A 19,371-nucleotide genomic window follows, 5' to 3' on the forward strand; every position below is an offset into this window, starting at 1 on the left:
ATTCTAGAAAATTTTGTGTGGTTTACTCAAACTGCATGAGTATCATTGAAATTTTATAATCATTTTCCTGATTCTTGCACAGCACTTCACTTTTTCTGATTGTTATGGTTCTTTTATGCTACTATGACAAAGTACCACAAACTACATAATTTCTAAGAAACAGAAAACTATTTTCTGGGAAGTATAAAATCAAGGCAATGGCAGGTCTGCTGACGGATGCTGTCTGCTCCTAGGATGCCTTATTGTTCCTCACATGATAGGAGGCAAGCAAACTTAACACTGTGTGGAACCTCTTTGGTAAGAGCCTTAAGCCTGTTGGTGAGGGAGGGAGGAGCCCTATTATCTAATAAAGGGCTCTACCTCTTGATGCTGTCACATTGACCTTCAATTTTTCAAATTTTTCAAATTTTTGAGGAGATACATTCATATCACAGAAATGAGAAATTTGAAAAGGTAGAATGTGATTTCTTTTTCTGATTAGTTTAGCTCTTTGTGCTCAAATATCAGTTGAGTATGCAGGCTGGTGCACTGCACTGCCTGATCTGCAACCTTGCCTGTAGAGTGAAAATTTTCTTTTGCATTATGTATTGCCTGCATGTTGCATAAGGTATTTCACTATCAGTAACCTTTGAATCTACACGTGAATTCTCTGAAGGATGAAATACTGGGCTCTGCTTAAGACTAATTCTAAATTAGCAATTTGACACAATGTCCATAAAGTATAATCTAGCCAATGGTTATTCTGATCTTCACATGCATTATTATCATCTTGTAAAACAAATATTCCCACCCCTGAGTTTGACTAAGTCTGGATGAAGACTGAGGGTTTGTATTTTTAATAAAGTCCTAGGTCTTATTAATTCCTAGTTTCAAGGACCAGGATTTGAGAATAACTGGTTGTGTCTCCCAATTAAGTCTCTACCCACAAGGACAGGAAAATGGAAGTTGGAAGGAAACAGGGAAAAATCTAGACCAAATAGTACAAGATTGTATTTATTCAGAGTCACAGAACAATGGTTCAGTGTAAGTTGTACAAGAAGGTTATTGTTTGCAAACAAAGCTTTTTTCTAACTAACTGTGACAGCTTGCATTTGAGAAGTGTTGCAAGGGCATATCCATCACACTTGTTTTTGTTTTCAAAGTTGGCTGTCATTTTTAAACTAATGTCTCTCCTTTCCCTTCTCCATTATAATTTGTGAAGCTTGCTGATTTATCAAAAGATAGCCACAATTTATAAACAGACGTAATCCCTGAAAGTGGGTGATATTAATTAAGGATACATTTTATGTAGAATAGTTATTCTAATTATTTTTTAAAAAATCAAATAGATTAATGACTTTGTAGCTCAGTTCATTAGCACCACACATTCACTAGATCCTAATCTCCTGTTATTTCACCCCCGCCAGAGTCAGGTTTTTCTGCTTGGCTGAGGGCAGGTGCAGTCCTGACTGAGGTCACGCTGCTTATGACGTATGTCCAAAATAGCACCTGCTCTTTGTCTTGCTCACCTTTGAGAGGCGAGAGAAGAGAGAGAAACTCGTGTCCGTATTGGTCACATTTTTTTCCTGTCTTCTAGATAGCCTGGTGAACTTTTTCCCATGGGGTTTCAAGCCTCATTCCCTCTAGTCTCCTCTTTCCACTTGCCTGCCGGTGTCTTGGGCTATTGAGGTTCAGCTCACTTTGCGTTCCAGCGCTAGTGTGTTGATTCTGCCACTGGTGTCCCGAATCGTGGGCTCCCACAGTCTCCACGCAGGTCCACTATGAATCACTAATTCTGGAAGAGTTTCCTCTGCTGTTACTTCCCCTACTCTTCCTTGAGCCTGCAGTGTCTCCACTTTTATTAAACTGTCTCTTCCCGGACTATCAGTGTGCTCCCTTCCTATTCCGCTATCTTGCCCGCCCTCCCTGTAGCCGCAGTTAAAATAGAATACAAATGTGCTCCAGAGAGGGTTAACAAGTATAAACCAGACATATAGTGCTATTGTTAGTTGAGTTTTAGTATTGCATTGACACATTAGTGTCAGTACCTTCAAAAACAAAGAATTTTGAATTGCTTGGAATGCTGTGTGGCATACAATAATAAATCTTCAACAAATTTGTCAAATGAATTTTAGTATCAGCCTGGAGCCCTTTCAATTTTAGATCTGGTATAAATGCATTATGTACATTCTATGATAAATGTCTTGAAAATGGAGGAAAAAAACAAAATAAAATTATAAGGTATCATCTGGGATGGAAATTTTAAACTAGGGTTCATGAGGAATTTCCCTGGGCAAGCATGGGATAATTTTAAGGAAAATAGTCTCCATGTCATCAGTCACCCAGGGTCCTCTTTCATGGAATTCAGAACTAGCCGGTGGGGAGGTTCTGTGGGCACTTTGTGCCTGCCTCCCTGTTCACATGTCCCTCTTAGTTCACAAATGAAAAACATCTCCAAACCATTCTAAAACACATCCTGAATCATTTCTCTGAATTTTGAAAATCTTTGGGCTCCAATAAAGGACAAAGTCAGAAATAGTATTTTTTTTTTTAAAAAAAAGATGTATTTGAAAAAGTGGAAGATGAAGAGAGAGAGAGAGAGAGGGAGAGTGAGTGAGTGAGCGAGTGAGCAAGCTTTTTCATCTGCCAGTTTACTACCCAAATGGCCACAAAAGCAGGAGCCAGAAACTCCATCCTGATCTCCCACATGGGTGGCAGAAACCTGTAACCTGTATACTTGGGCCATCTTCCGCTGGTTTCCCAGTCACATTAGCAGAGAGCTGGATCAGAAGTGGAGCAGCAGGGATTTGAACTGGTTCTCGTATGAAATGCTAGGCTTCAAAGGTGGCGGCTTAACCCACCATGCTACAATGCTGGCCCCAGAAATAGTACTTTCAATGTTCAGATATTGAATAATTATATCTGGATAACAATCCTTTAGCAAGTCAGGTTGTTTACAGTTGAACACAATTAAAGATGAACTCAAATGTGTTTCCAGCTGATCACCTTAAAAGTTACTTGGATAATGAACTGGTATGATTTTTACATTGTAACTTGTAATAAATTTAGTGACAATTCCCTAATAGAACTTTTTTCATTCCTATCCAAAGTTTCTCAGAACTTACATGTAAAAACAAGAAATGTGAATAAAAATGTTGTTGACCCTTGACTTAATCTAGCAGTAATGTATTCACCTATAAATTTATAAGATAATGCTTTAATGTCCCATTCATTGCTTTATGAAATGTATATATTTTGTGCTTAGGAACTGTGAATAAAAATTTGCAATGAAGCTGTTAGTTTCAATTTCATACTAACCATAATTACAGCATGCTACTATAGAATTTCCTTTCTAAAATATGTATTTAATTCCATCCACTTTAAAGGCAGAGGAATAGAGACACAGAGAGGGATAGACCAAGAGAGACTGAGATCTTCCATTTGCTGGTTCACTTCCAAAGTGTCCCCAACAGCCAGGATTGGGTCAGGCTGAATTCAGGAGCTAGGAACTCCATGTTGGTCTCTCACATGGTGGGATGGGCCAAAGTAATTCAATCTTCTTCTGCCTCCCAGGATGCATTAGTAGGAAGCTGGATTGTTAATGCAGTAGCCAGGACTCATACCAGCACTTCCATGTGGGATGCAGCATGCTAAGCAGCAGCTCACTTTCCTACAACACTTGCCTCCTAAAGAATCTCCTTAACACAGGCAGTCTGCTTCAGGATATAAACTTTTTAGAAATTTGAGGTACATACCTATAATTAAACTTATTTAAGGGAATTTGACAGTGATAAACAAAAGACCTTCAGGAATATCCGAATTCTAGGTAATAGAATCTGCAGTGGAATTTACTGAGTTAATGACAATTAAGGAGCTTCTGTTAGGGACCACATCTGTGGCAGGGAGGGGAAGAAAGCTGAATATACAGAGGGAGCAGTCACATTGCAAGGCCAGCTCTCTAACAACCTTGAATGACCCTATCCAGAGCTCTAGAATAATCCTTCAGGATTGTCCTAGATTGGCCCAAAGTGTTCCAAGTTTTTGTGCTATTGCATCAATCAGCCCTTGAATCTGTGGTGGTCTATGAAGTGGCATGACCTTGAGGAGGTGGTGAGTGTAGCAGAGGCAAGCTGTGAAGGCTCTGGCCACTGACAACTGTGCAGAACACTTTTCCTGCAACTGGAGCAAGATGCCCTTCTTTGAAAGGGAGTCTGGAAAGCTCATCCCAATGTCCAGCAAAAACACATTTGCTCTAGAGTAAAACTCCAGTGGGGAAGAGGGGGGATTGATTAGAAGTTGAAGGAGAGGCCGGCGCCGCGGCTCACTAGGCTAATCCTCCGCCTTGCGGCACCGGCACACCGGGTTCTAGTCCCGGTCGGGGCACCGATCCTGTCCCGGTTGCCCCTCTTCCAGGCCAGCTCTCTGCTGTGGCCAGGGAGTGCAGTGGAGGATGGCCCAAGTACTTGGGTCCTGCACCCCATGGGAGACCAGGAGAAGCACCTGGCTCCTGCCATCGGATCAGCGCGGTGTGCCGGCCACAGCGCGCCAGCCGCGGCGGCCATTGGAGGGTGAACCAACGGCAAAAGGAAGACCTTTCTCTCTGTCTCTCTCTCTCACTGTCCACTCTGCCTGTCAAAAAAAAAAAAGAAGTTGAAGGAGAAAAATTCTGAGAAGATCTAAGAGAAGAGTGTGTTCATATATTGATTAAATGGATGAAGTTGAATAGTAACTAAGTATAGTATTTGATTCCCATTGGATGCATATAAACAGTTATGTAAATCGTTCCTAAAATGTTAAAAATTATAGCAGCCAGAAATTATATTTTTTGAAGACATTTAAAGATATCTTAAAAATTTTAGCAGTCAACATAAAATGTATGAATTGGTACATTTCTTTTTAAAGTTAATTAGGGACTAAGTGAGCAAAAGGATATTGGAAAATTACTGATTTAGTCTATCAATATTCTCATTTGTAAAATGACTAAGTATGTTGTAAAACTTGTACCTCATCATATTAACAACGGGAAGCAGACTCATAAAGCAGGTGTTTGTGAAGACTCAGTTAAGTGCTATTTGTAAATTCATTCTTGAGAAGAATAAAAGGCTTCTTAATGCAAGGAGCCTGGAGCCCTTCAGATTGCATGCAGCAATGTGTGTGTGTGTGTGACTGGGGGAGTTCTTGGCTCTATAGTCAATAAGTGGGAGGCAGATAAAAATTTACTCCATTCATATGTCTTGAACTTATCCATCTACTTTTGCAATTTTAATTCATTTTTTCCTTGAATGTCATATTTGAATTTTATCTTTTTTGACCTTCTTGGGTATTCTTGACTGTTCTTTCTCCAAGAGATGTCAAATATATCTTGCTTATACCAAATCCTTCTTGATTTCAACAGGGTGAACTAGTGTATGTTAACTATGCACGAACTGAAGACTTTTTTAAACTGGAGCGGGATATGAAAATCAATTGCTCTGGAAAGATTGTGATTGCCAGATATGGGAAAGTTTTCAGAGGAAATAAGGTCAGGCTCATCTGCTTCCTTTTGCTTCAGTATAAAAAGTTGTAATGTTATCTTCCATGAGTGGAACCACCTCATTAAACCAGCCACAGTCATCTTCCATTCTGTAACATGCCCACCCTGTAATAAGGACACACTAACTTTTAGGCAGGGGCTTTAAATTGGGTCATTGCAGTGTAGCCAGTTTAGAAGATCAGGGTGAACAGATTTTTCTGTAACTGTAAGTTATCTCTACGGCCTTTAAAGAAGCCTACAGTGAACTTGTTGTTAACTTTCAATATCTTTGTTTTAAATATTGCCTCCAAAATATTTACCAAATTAAATTTCAATATGTCTTATGGATATACATAATAGGGAAACATTTAAGGTAGTTTTAAAAATAGTTGCCGTTTGATTAGTTAATATGTATTTTTTCTCTTTGGTGGGAAATTAAATTTCAAAATGTTGCCTACCAGTAGTAAAACAAATAGGAATCCTGTCTGTGCAGTCTACTTGTTTTTTTGTGCTTCTCAGCTCGCTGAGGAAAACAGCAAGTGCTGCTACCCATATTATGGAAATTTTCCAAATATGCTGCTCTAGGGCTGACCCACTTTTAGAACTTGTAGTAAAGAAAAGAAAGAAAAACAAAACCATTCTGCAGGATATCCTTTGCTACAGCTCTAACAATAAAATTTGGAAGATAAAGCTTATCTACTCATGTAAATACACTATCAAATGTAGAACAACCAACTGAAAATAAGAAAAACAGATACTGTGTTTTCCAGGTTAAAAATGCCCAGCTGGCAGGGGCCATAGGAGTCATTCTGTACTCAGACCCTGCCGACTACTTTGCTCCCGGAGTGGAGTCCTATCCAGATGGCTGGAATCTCCCTGGAGGTGGTGTCCAACGTGGAAATGTCTTAAATCTTAATGGTGCAGGTGACCCTCTCACACCAGGTTACCCAGCAAATGGTGAGTGATCAGACCTCAATCATTACAGGAAACTTAACATTGTTAACTGCTTTTATTGACAACTTTCCTTTGACAAATTGGACTAAGTATATTCTTTTTCTTTTGTATCTAAGACTCAAAAGAGTTGTGACCTCCGAAAATCATTGGTTCATAAAAAACAAACAAACAAACAAACAAAAAAAAAAAAAAAAAAAAAGAAAAGGCCGGCGCCGCGGCTCACTAGGCTAATCCTCCACCTTGCGGCGCCGGCACACCGGGTTCTAGTCCCGGTCAGGGCACCGGATTCTGTCCCGGTTGCCCCTCTTCCAGGCCAGCTCTCTGCTGTGGCCAGGGAGTGCAGTGGAGGATGGCCCAAGTGCTTGGGCCCTGCACCCATGGGAGACCAGGAAAAGCACCTGGCTCCTGCCATCGGATCAGCGCGGTGTGCCGGCCGCAGCGTGCCTACCGCGGCGGCCATTGGAGGGTGAACCAATGGCAAAAGGAAGACCTTCCTCTCTGTCTCTCTCTCTCACTGTCCACTCTGCCTGTAAAAAAAAAAAAAAAAAAAAAAAAGGAAAATCATTGGTTCATGTCCTATATCCTTTATTTGAAATTTTTGGGTCTGATGGGTTTTGTAATTCAGATTTTTCACATATTTAAAAAGCAGTATTATTATATTCTTAGAATTGTATCTAAAAACTATATTGGATCTGCTAAAAACTAATTAAAATTAAAAAAATATAAACAAAATTTAAAAGTAATAAAAAGTAATATGGCATACATGAGTATGTCACATATTGTAGAACATACAGAGGACTGGGACAGAATGCAGAAAGAAGCATATAAATATTTTTGCAGTAGAATGTGGTCATACTAACCAGGGAATAAACAAAGGACATAGATAGACTCAAATAAGATTTGCTGTCAGATGCGTTCATGTCAGATCAGATTTTGTTTCCAAGCAATTTACCCTTAAATACATGGTTTTCACTGAGTTTTGGATTTCTCAGTTGTGGATAAGGGAGAGGAGAACAGAAGTTCTATAAACTCAGAGCCCAGAGAAGACATGCTGCTTTGCTGCTATATAAAGAATACTGTGATTACTATCAAATTTTGTTTCCCAAATGCCAGCACTTCATGAGCATTAAGTTAGGTGGCATTATTATCTCTGACAGGGGAGGAAAGTGAGGAGGAGTTTGCAATCTGTCCAAGATCATCACTAACCCCACTGAGCCAGGAGCTAGTGTTCAAATCCAGGCGGTCTGGCCCACAGAGTCCACATAGTTGTTTTTTGTTGAAGTGTTCCCCTGTAAAACACTAGCAAAAAAAGTGAAATAATTTTGAATGAACTCAACTACCTATAATGTTTACAGTAGTCTGTCATTATTGAGTTCGTGTAGTTTTTGAAAACTAAAATTGCATAACTTTAATGAGATAATTTGCTAAAGTACCTTCTATTTTTAAGATTTATTTATTTATTTCAAAGGTAGAGTTACACAGAAAAAGGGAGAGAGGGAGAGAGAGGGGGAGAGAGGTCTTCTATCCACGGGTTCACTCCCCAATTGGCTGCAAAAGGCTGGAGCTGTGCCAATCTGAAGCCAGCAGTTTCTTCCAGGTCTCCCACGCAAGTGCAGGGGCTCAAAGACTTGGGCCATCCTCCACTGCTTTCCCAGGCCATAGCCGAGAGCTGGATAGGAAGCAGAGCAGCTAGGACTTGAACCGGCGGCGCCCATATGGGACGCTGGCACTGTAGATGGTGGCTTTACCTGCTACTTCACAGTACTGGCTCCCATTCCCTTCTATTCACCTGACTTTTCTGTCAAATTGTAGATGTCTCTAAGGCTTAGGCATTTTTTAGCTTTGTAAATATTTACAGTGTAGTATGTCATCTTATTGTCTTACTTGTTTTTAACAATACATATCACCGTGTAATAAAATCATATAAATCTATGTAAACTTTAGTTCATTTTCTAGTTAATAAGTTTTTAAAAATGAAATTTTCCCAAGTTCTGTTAGTTGCACAAAGCTAAGGTAGTACAAACAAAAACAGATTAACAAATATTCCTGTGATGATTTAAATTTAAATGATGGCATTTGGGGAGAAAGCTTGTGTTGTCCCTGTGGGGTAACATTTATGAAATTCTCTATTTTGCTGTTATCAGTTTTCTCTTCTGTTAAGTACATGAGTTAATTTAGAGTATTTAAAAGTAGAAATATTCAAAAGTAGAAATAGTTATCAAGGCATTTCTTTATCAGCATTGCTACAGATATAGATTTGTAAAACTTTGTTTTATATCTTTGTCAAACAAGTAATTAAGAATGTTATACTACTATAGTTTTAATAATCTGTGATTACTTTAAAATTGACTGTATATGGGTGAAATGCAATTTTATATTCAATTATTATTTGTAGTGATTGTCTATATTCCCACTAAATTAGGATCTTTTTGCTTTAAATTTACTACTTATTCAATGACGTACTAAGCCATTTTACTATAATGAAAATTTAAAACATGTTATCTCAAAAGCTAAAACAAAGAAAGAAAGGGAGATGGAAAGAGACTGGGAGGGAGGAAGGAAGGGAGGGACGGAAAATTATTATATTCTTGGAATTGTACCTGCAAATTACATTGAATCTGTTAAAAATGAATCAAAATTAAAATTGAAAGATTAAATGAGATTATATAAAGCAAAAAATAGTTATCAAAATTTTAGTGATCTTATTCCATTTATTCATCTCCCCTTAAAAATTAATCTGGAGAATTTCAAAACAAATCTCACATGACATATCATTATACCACTTTAAATACAAAAGAACAATTTTTTGCAAACTTCCATTTTTGTAAACTTCTTTTTACATAATTTAAAAACTGGGAGATGAGCTGTGCTGTGGCATAGTAGGTTAAGCCTCCACCTGCAGGGCCAGCATCCCATGTGAATGCTGGTTTGAGTCCCAGCTGCTCCACTTCCAGTGCAACTCCCTGCTAATGCACCTGGGAAAACAGCCGAAGATGACCCAAGTGCTTGGGCCCCTGCACCTACAGGGGAAACCTGGGAAAAAATCTCCTGGCTTCTGGCTTCACTGGCTTCATATTGGCCTAGCTCTGGCTGTTGCGACCATTTGGGGAGTGAACCAGTGGATGGAAGACCTCTCTCTCTGTTCCTGTAACTCTGCCTCTCAAAGAAATAAATAAACCTTAAAAACAAATTGGGAGAGAAAATTGGGGACAAAATTCTATCTTTGACTTGAAGAAATGATAGGATATACCCTGTTTTATTTTAAGGACGAAATTATATACAATAAGATTAATAGATCTTAAAAATGTAAGTTTGAAAGTCATCTACATTTATGTCACCCATAATGGACATAAGGATATTTCCATCACTCCAGGAAAGTTCTTTGTGCCGCTCTCTGGTACATGTTCTAATGGGGCAAGAGGTATATGAGAACTCTTTATAGTACTACCACACAATTTTCTATAAATTTAACACTATTCTAAAATAAAATATTTTTTAAAAATCCCATGAAGCAACTAATTTCTGGTATATTGCACCATAGATTAGTATGCCTGGTTTTGAACTGCATATGATTGGAATCAGACAGTAGAATATTCTTTCATACCTTGCTTATTTTACTCAATTTAGTGCTTTGTGATTTTCATGTTATTATGTGTATCAGTAGCTTGTTCCTTTTAATTGTTGTTTTCTATTGTGGGACTATACTATAAATTATGTATTCATTCTCCAGTTGTCAGAAATCTGTTGGCTAATACAAATGTGAATACTATAAACAATTTTATACAAGTCTTCTTTTTTTTTTCTTTTTTTTTTAATTTAATTTAATTTTTTTTTTGACAGGCAGAGTGGACAGTGAGAGAGAGACAGAGAGGAAGGTCTTCCTTTTTGCCGTTGGTTCACCCTCCAATGGCCGCTGCGGTAGCGCGCTGCGGCCGGCGCACTGCGCTGATCCGATGGCGGGAGCCAGGTGCTTCTCCTGGTCTCCCATGGGGTGCAGGGCCCAAGCACTTGGGCCATCCTCCACTGCACTCCCGGGCCATAGCAGAGAGCTGGCCTGGAAGAGGGGCAACCGGGACAGGATCGGTGCCCCGACCGGGACTAGAACCCGGTGTGCCGGCGCCGCAAGGCGGAGGATTAGCCTAGTGAGCCGCGGCGCCGGCCACAAGTCTTCTTTCTTGGGTAAATATTTAGGAGTAGAATTTTTCTAGTAAGTACACATTTCTGTAACTTTCAAGTTATTCTAAGTCATTATATAATTTTTGATTTACAAGCAATGTGTAAGGGTTTCAGTTGTTTCATGTTCTTGCTAACATTTGAAACTGTCAATTGTTTTTGTTTTAATTCTAATAGATGAGAAATAATGTGCTTAGGGTCACTTACAGAGAATTGTTTGAAAGGGATTGAGTTTTTATTAGGCATATATTCAATTTTTTTTCAGAATATGCTTATAGGCGTGCAATTACAGAGGCTGTTGGTCTTCCAAGTATTCCTGTTCATCCAATTGGATATTATGATGCCCAGAAACTCCTAGAGTAAGTTTATAAGAAACATATAGATGACTGTTATGGTAATTTTCTTTACTGGTAGTTTCCAAATGTTAGGCTTTTATCTTCATTATTTGGTACTGATGCTCTCTAAGACAGCTGAAATTTGCAATTGTGTTGCTATTTAAGAGTAGTATTTATATTCTGGAATTTACTTTATATGGGGTACACAGAGTGCCAGAGATGTGAAAATGAGTCTCGCAGATCTCCAACTGTAGGGAGCATAATTGTTCAGCTGCTCCAGTCACTATGCTTCAAGAGCCATCACCTTGTTTGTGTCAAGGCATATACATCCCATCAATGCTCCCATGGTGACTGACCTGTTTCCAGGAGGCACAGGAGTCTATTGATGTCAGACTTCGGCTCTAAGACTCTCCTATAGCTGTGATCCGATAGATAAACCTGCTCCAACAGATCTCGCACCCAGAGCTTCCTCTTTGTTGTTGTCTTCATTCCCTTTCTCCTTTACCTTCAATCGGAACGACGTTGCTGTCTGATGGCCTTCTAAGTCCTCTTTGGCTCCCTCCTTATTTCTTTTTACAGGATTCTCCCCTAATAAGTTTCCTACTCATTCATTTTTCTCATGGTTTACTTCTTGGAGGACCCACAAAAACACACACTGAGAACATCTTCCACTTTGTTCTCATGTCTATTCCTTTCCATTATTAAAATTTCTCCAAATGGCATCGGAACATTTTCCCCCTTCCCACTTACTTTCTCACATCTGCTTGTCCCTTCTTCTGCACTATTCTTTATGGAGGGAGAGGTCATTGGCTACTCTGGAAGTGAAGTTTACAGAGACAAAGGTGTCTGGACATTTAGTGACTTTTCTTTGCAATGAAGGTCTTCTTAATTATTTTATTCTAGTATTTATGAGAAGGCATTTCATGACTTAATTCAAGGCCCCTAGTTTTATAGGTGAGGAGTCTGACATCCAGAGAATTAGAGAGATCTGTCCATGTAAGGGCAGATTAAGGAAGCATCCTGGTCTTTTTTTATTTGAGTTCTTACCTTTCCACACTGGTTAACATTCAGGATCAGGTACAACTTTTGAAAGCACCATGGATGAGCATTTGCCTAAAGTTATTTATAAATAAATAAAGTCTATCCTCACTCTATCTTTTATGACCTTGTCTAAATATGATCAGAGTCGGCAAACTTGGAAGGCTTCCATAGCCTTGGCAACTCATGACCACAGCCTAGGGTGGTTACTGGCGCCATAAACTAGAGTGTCAATTTGTTGGGTCAACAACAGGAGCCACTGTGCACTTGCTCCTCATGTGGGATCTCTGTCCTTAATGTGCTGTACATTTTGATTTAATGCTATAACTAGTACTCAAACAGTATGTTTCACTTTGTGTTTCTATGTGGGTGCAAACTGTTGAAATCTTTATACTAAATTGATCTTCTGTATCTAAAGAGAATTGAAAATGAATCTTGATGCAAATGGAAGGGGAGAGGGAGCGGGAGAGGGGAGGGTTGCGGGTGGGAGGGAAGTTATGGGAGGGGGAAGTCATTGTAATCCATAAGCTGTACACTGGAAATTTATATTCATTAAATAAAAGTAAAAAAAAAAAAGAAAAATAAATAAATAAATAAATAAAGTCTAAGTACTTGTGATATTTAAGAGGTGAAAGAGATTGTAGCATATGAAAGAGATTGTAGCATATTATAATAGTGGAAAACTATGAACAGTACAAATCTTCAATAATAGATAAGTAGTCCAATACATTACTGGCTGTGATAGTATTTGAAGTCATTAAAGTGCATGTTGTATAAGAATATTTTATGATATGGAAACATGTTTGTGATATAGTATTAAATGAGGAAGAATCACATTTCAAAATAGTATTTATAGTATAGTCCCAGTTATATAAAAGTTTAAAACATGAACTGGTATTATCTTTAGAATTAGAGAAAAAATACATGAAGTCATATGGGATTGAAAGTGAGGTTTATTTTAATTATGTCTACCACTTGCTCTGGTATTAGCCGGATCAATATCAGCCATGACCTAAATGTGTAGTAGAAATTCATAACTAAAAAATTACAAAATAGTTTATTGTGTTATTTTAAGTAAGCATCTATAAGCCATTTGTAAATGCAATCATTATTAATATAACAATTTCTATGAAAATATCATAATTTGTATTCAAAACTCTGTAGTTACAATAGTCACTTCCTATGTCACTATGCACCCTTTCTAAGGCATAGTGAAGCATTCCGCATAATTGGAATTTAGCCTTTAAAGCAATCTTTAAAGAACATACCCTTTAGTTAGAAATTACACTGAGAAGAATTACTCCCTCTGCACAGTTATCTTTGGAGTGTGCTAGTTGTACCTAATAATCAGTCAGTGGATTGCCAGAAGTGATTAGCAATTTTATACTATGTACTAATTAGAAAAGGCAATATTTTACAAATGAAATGTATCAGGAAGTGAAAGTTTCTTAATAAATATGTAAGGAGAAAAGGAGAGAGATGAAATCCTATAGCGGCCCGAGAACATTGACAACTTAAACAAAAAGTTACTAAAATAAAATTGTGTGCTGACTTGAGTGGAAAAAAACAGAACATCATATATGTTCTTTCCTATTTTTCACATTTATACTGATGACAAGGGAAGGTGATTATTTGATTTTTATTTTTCTCCTAGAGTAACTCCTAGGACAATAATTATGGTAACTATAATGATAGAAATAGTTCCCATCACACATGGGCTACTCATGATGTTTTAGCACTTTGTGTTAAATGCTTTACATACATTTTTGCAATCAATTCATTTTGTGATATTCTTTTTACAAATTAGGAAACAAAAATTCATAGAGTAAGTGGTAGAGCTGAAACCTAAACTCATGTATGAGGTAAAAGATAGCTTTGTTAAATATTACTTATTTTCAGCTCTACAGCACAAGCATTTGTAAAGTATCTCTTATGCCCGTATTCTGAAGATCTTTAAGGGCTTCCCTCAGCCCATTTATTCATTCAAGGGATATTTATGAAATATATATGTCAGCACTGTTGTATGTCAGCACTGTGGTAGAAGTGCGAGTTGCATATAGACTGTTTGCGTCAATAATTCTTCTCAGTAATTTGAATCTCAGCTGTACAACTTAATCAACTGCATAATTTTGGGCCTGTTACTTAATCACTCTTAGTCTCCTGCTGCTCATATGTGAAGTAGAGTAATGTTACATCATAAGAGCTAGTGAGGATTAGTGAGGACTGAATGGCGTATGATATGGAAAGCACTTTGTACTATTCTTCACTCATTTTAGTTCTTGTGAATTGATGCCCAATAAAATGAGTTAATTGACATTTTACCTTGCTATGTCACTGTTTTACTTCAGCTAATGGTATTTTTTATATGCAACAGAAAAATGGGAGGCCTAGCACCACCAGAGAGCAGCTGGATTGGAGGTCTCAAAGTGCCCTACAATGTTGGACCTGGCTTTGCTGGAAATTTTTCTACACAGTTAAGAAGCTTTTTTAATTTTAACCCTGTTTTAGGAGAAATATTTTAAAAAATGATTATAGAGAATGATAGAAAAAATTAAAATGTATCTAGTACCAGCAGGACGCAAATCCCACATTGAATAGGGGAATACTCATATATTGTTAAAATTGGGCAAGGTGATATTTGCCTTTGTATAATCAGAGTTCTTAAACATTAATGGAAGTTTTGAAAATTGTAGCATAAAATCACTAACAATGATTTGTTTAGAACATGTCCTTTTTCTTTGCATCAGAAAAATCAAGATGCACATCCATTCTGACAGTAAAGTGACAAGAATTTACAACGTGATTGGTACTATCAGAGGAGCAGTGGAACCAGGTAAAGACATCCATTGTTCAGCAAATACCAGCTATGCAATCCCTATGTGCCACGTCCTGCTCTGAGTTCTAGGAGTGTAGGGCAGCAAAGGAAAGCAACTCTTTGCCCTAATGAGACTCACCTGACTACAAAGTAACTATGAGGGAATTTTGTTTTGTGATGCTGTAAGAAATGGAATATTTGGGATAGATAGGGCAGATGACTAAGGTGAGTTGTAAACTGCACATTTCCATTAAAGAAAGGGAGGAAGGGCAAGGAGAGTTTGAGGTGGTTTCTCAAGTTGTCTGGATTTAGTTACTATATATTTTGCATGAGGAGATATCCTCATAGTTGCTATAAATATCTACAAAAAAGGTAGCACTTAAGGTAATCTTGAATTAATTTCTTTTACATGTTTTATTTTCTACCACTAAAGTCATTGATGAAATTTATAGGCATGTAATTACCGAACAATTTCAGATAACCTGGTATTTAATCCATTTTATTATATAGTCTTAGTTCATTATGTTCCAGTTATTTCAGAACTATTAGGTTATGTATTTCTTGTCAAAATAGACACCATTAAATTGTGTATACTTCTTACAAGAGCCTAGTTGTTTCACTTAGGGATCAAGAACATTGACATCCTTATAGTGAGCACCAAGCAAAATATAACCAGCTCTTTATTACTTACTCTTTCTGAACACCTATTTCATGCCAGTTCTGTGCTAAGCATGGGGCCATTTAGAAAACACAGGTCAGAGACAATGATCTCACAGCTTTGGAAGAGAGCTATATATTTACATGTGACAAACACGTTATTAGATTTAAAAAGATTGAAAGCAGAGATATATTCCATCTTCCTACAGAAAATATAAACAATTCACCAAGGGAGGAAGTCTTTGTGCTGTATCCTCAAAACAGAGTAAGAGTAGGAAGTGAGAACCTACTCTGTATCTCCTATGTTGTACTCTGAAAATATTACAAACAGTGGTAACATAAAAGAAGGGTAATACATATAGATAAGTTAATTTTATACTTTCCTATAATTTTTATACACTTATATATTTGCCTTATAACATTTGTTCCTTCTTCAGTTTGAGGAAATACATATGAAAATCAAGAATAATATATCCATACAAGTCTTCAGTAACTTTGCTGTGTTTCTTTGAATGCTCTCTGTTTAGATGTTATTGAGTCATGTGCAATTTACTCTATTATTTGCCTCAAGTGACAAATAATCTTGCAATGATGCTTTCTAGACAGATACGTCATTCTTGGAGGTCACCGAGACTCATGGGTGTTTGGGGGCATTGACCCTCAGAGTGGAGCTGCTGTTGTTCATGAAATTGTGAGGAGCTTTGCAACATTGAAGAAGGAAGGTAAAATAAACAAGGAATAAAAAGACCAGTCTTAATTATGCTTCTGTAAAGTGTAGAAATACCAGTTGCTTACTTGTTTATGGTTGTATTTATTTATATGATAACTTTTGAGATTTATATATTACATGAGAATATCTGAAATAAAATAATTTCACTGCTATTGGTTGCTCTTGGAAACTAAGCAGACAAAATTAGTTTCTCACTGGAGAGGACACACTAGAATCTGGCCCTACACCTAAGCTTCCTGGTCAGAGAGCTGTAAGCAGGAGTACTTTGAGCTCTTCTGACTTCACACCTCAGATCAGGTTTACCAGGTAGTAGAAGAGAGAAGATCTATTCAGAAAAACCACTAGTCTAAGGCCAGCATAAGGGTGCAGTGGGTAAAGCCTCCACCTGCGATACCAGCATCCTGTATGGGAGCCTGTTTGTGTACCTGTGGCTCCAGTTCCGATCCAGCTCCCTTATAATGGTCTGAGAAAAGTAGAAGGATATGACCGAAGTGCTTGGGTCCCTACCACCCATGTGGGAAACCCTGAGGAAGCTCCTGGATCCTGGCTTCAGCCTGCTTCAGTCCTGGCTTTGCAGCCATCAGGGTAGTTCACCAGTAGATGGAAGATTCTCTCTCTCTCTCTTTCTCTCTCTCACTCACTGTGTAACTTTGCCTTTGAAATAAATAAGTAAATCTTAAAAAAAAAAAAAAAAGAATAAGAGGAGAAGGGAAAACACTGGTTTTGCTACCGAACAGAATTTTGTCCTTAGTCTAGCATCTGCATTCTCATTTGCAGCCATGTTTTAGTCTTCCAGAAATCAGGTCATTTCAGATCACTTAATGGACTTCATATGGAAACATGGGATAGTTACTAAAATAGTGACAGTTTACAAGTATTCAGAGCACTTTCTTAAGTACTTTATAAACATTATTTCATTTAATTCCCTCAGTAGCCAAGTGGTATCTTCATTTTTACTGTTATTCTTAATATACAAATAAAGAGAAGGAAGCTAAGAATGTTTCCTTGGTCACTCTGCCAGTGAGAGGACCAGGGTTTGAAACAAGATCTTTCTCTGGTTCCAAGGCCAATGTTCGTACCTTCCTGGTGACTGTGACCTCTAAGCCATATGACCTTCCTAGTGGATTCCGTGATTTTCAGCAGCAGCAAGCATTGCTGTTACCAGTTGAACCCTTGTTGACTAATTCTGCCTGAGAATGGAGTGAAATCATACAACCAACTCACATCAAATCATTGTTCATGTGATGTCAGAAAAACAAGGAAGAATTCTAATGGGATTTTTCTCAGTTGTGTCTGCTCTCAGAATCCAGTGAGAATTTCTCTCAGTTATATCTGACAACATCCAGTTATTTCTTCTTTCACTGTGGCAGCTGCAGCCCACCAATGGCTTCTGTGCATAACCAAACATCATAAGCCTATTTAGAATATTTTACCCCCGGCAGGGTTTTGACTATGTCTGTGTTTCCCCATGCTTCTCGATACCTTGACAAATCAGCTTTAAGATCCTGGAAAAAAAAAAAAAAAAGTAAGTGAAGTTTCTCAGCACAATTTAGCCTTCTCAAACCTTCAGTGAAGCTTTTTTCATTTGGGCTTGGTAATGTCTCGGATGTGTTATACTTTTTTCCCTAGCACTTATATGTATGTACACATATGTTTTAGGATGGAGACCACGACGAACAATTTTGTTTGCAAGTTGGGATGCGGAAGAATTTGGTCTTCTTGGTTCTACTGAGTGGGCAGAGGTTAGTTGATAACTTGATACAATCCAAATTTTCCTAATGAGAAAGCAGTTAGGACTTTATCCTCAAGCATTTAAAAATAATAAGTGAATTTAATGAGAAAATGTACACAGTTTTTCCAAAAAAACCTGAAGCAACATATTTTGTTCAACAATCAACACTGAAATATTTTAATGCCTAAAGAAATGTGTTTGAAATTTTTAAGAGCCACTTACTATCAATGTCAAAATTGATTTATCTTTGTTTCCTAGGAGTGTGAGAGTATCAAAATATATTTGATTTCTGTCATGATTCTTTTCTGCTCTCCAAAATAGCTCCTAACACTAACTGCACTTAAATATCCCTTGAGCCTGTAAAGTAAGGTGTATTTTTCACCTTTGTCTTCCTTATGTGATAGTGACCTATGGTATATTAAACCATGGTTATAGTAAGGCAGAAAATTATACCACAGAGTATCTACTAGGTCCACTGAAATATAATTTAATCCACATACATTTTTGACTGCATGTAATATAAGCATTAGCTATAAAATAAATATATGCAAGGTTAATGTTTATTCTATTAATGTCCAGTCTTACTGAAAATATTTACTTACCTACTATTGTATTCCAGATACTATGTGAAGCCACTGTAAACGTCGATTTATACTTTTTGAAGATAGTGCTCCTCTATACCTGGCTGATGTTGGAAAGAATCTAAAAATTTTCAGGGCTTTATTTGTATTTTTAAGATTTTATTATTTAGAGTTGCACTTATTTTTCTATTTCCTATATTATGTAGAATGCCCAGGAAATTGGATTATTTTAGGTACTCAAAATCTACGTTGATACCCCAGCAAAGCTTTGCTCTACTTGGCAATGTTGTAAACATATGTAATATCAATCTTCACCACTAGGTGATGCCACCCTAAAGGAGAACTTGGTTTTACATTCAGGGTACAAACACATGATTTAACGTTACACATTTTTTAACCATAAATTTGAAATAGCTAATTTCTTTTAAATTAGGCAAGTTATCTGTTTTAATAATGAAATGTTTGTGGAAATATTGCTACTAAAAATCTCTTAAGTTATTCATGTGTGCTAAAAGAATGTTTTGAAGGGTAAGGTATGGTTAAGAAATTAACTCCTTCTCCATGTACCATAAGTACATGGACAGTTTCACCTTAAATGTTAGTCTTTAAAATTTTTACTTATTGTTTTTGAAATTATTTCAAACTAACTTCTCTTTTGAGTGTTCAAAATCTGTGGTTAACGTAGGCCAGTGTAATTCAGAAATCTATATACAGTAAATGTAGATGTGCAATTTTGGAAGAGGAGATAGGTCATGAGTTTAGTTTTCTTTCTTTTTTATTATAGGAAAATTCCAAACTCCTTCAAGAACGTGGTGTGGCCTATATTAATGCTGATTCTTCAATAGAAGGTAAATATCATTGGTCT

At 37.4% G+C, this 19,371-nt stretch overlaps 1 protein-coding gene across 2 annotated transcripts in view; it reads left to right on the forward strand.

Annotated features, from left to right (window-relative positions):
• The window catches only part of FOLH1 (folate hydrolase 1), a 66,522-nt gene that overhangs the window by 17,300 nt on the left and 29,851 nt on the right, over positions 1–19,371 (forward strand). For both annotated transcript variants that reach the window (XM_062196853.1, XM_062196852.1), the window contains exons 5-12: positions 5,375–5,500; positions 6,262–6,448; positions 10,884–10,977; positions 14,366–14,464; positions 14,739–14,824; positions 16,066–16,185; positions 17,853–17,935; positions 19,291–19,354. In XM_062196853.1, coding sequence (XP_062052837.1) covers positions 5,375–5,500; positions 6,262–6,448; positions 10,884–10,977; positions 14,366–14,464; positions 14,739–14,824; positions 16,066–16,185; positions 17,853–17,935; positions 19,291–19,354 — 859 coding nt within the window. The remainder of the gene's footprint in view (positions 1–5,374; positions 5,501–6,261; positions 6,449–10,883; positions 10,978–14,365; positions 14,465–14,738; positions 14,825–16,065; positions 16,186–17,852; positions 17,936–19,290; positions 19,355–19,371) is intronic.

The sequence above is a fragment of the Lepus europaeus genome, chromosome 7 (assembly GCF_033115175.1).
Source record: "Lepus europaeus isolate LE1 chromosome 7, mLepTim1.pri, whole genome shotgun sequence".
In the NCBI taxonomy this organism is placed as follows: Eukaryota; Metazoa; Chordata; class Mammalia; order Lagomorpha; family Leporidae; genus Lepus; species Lepus europaeus.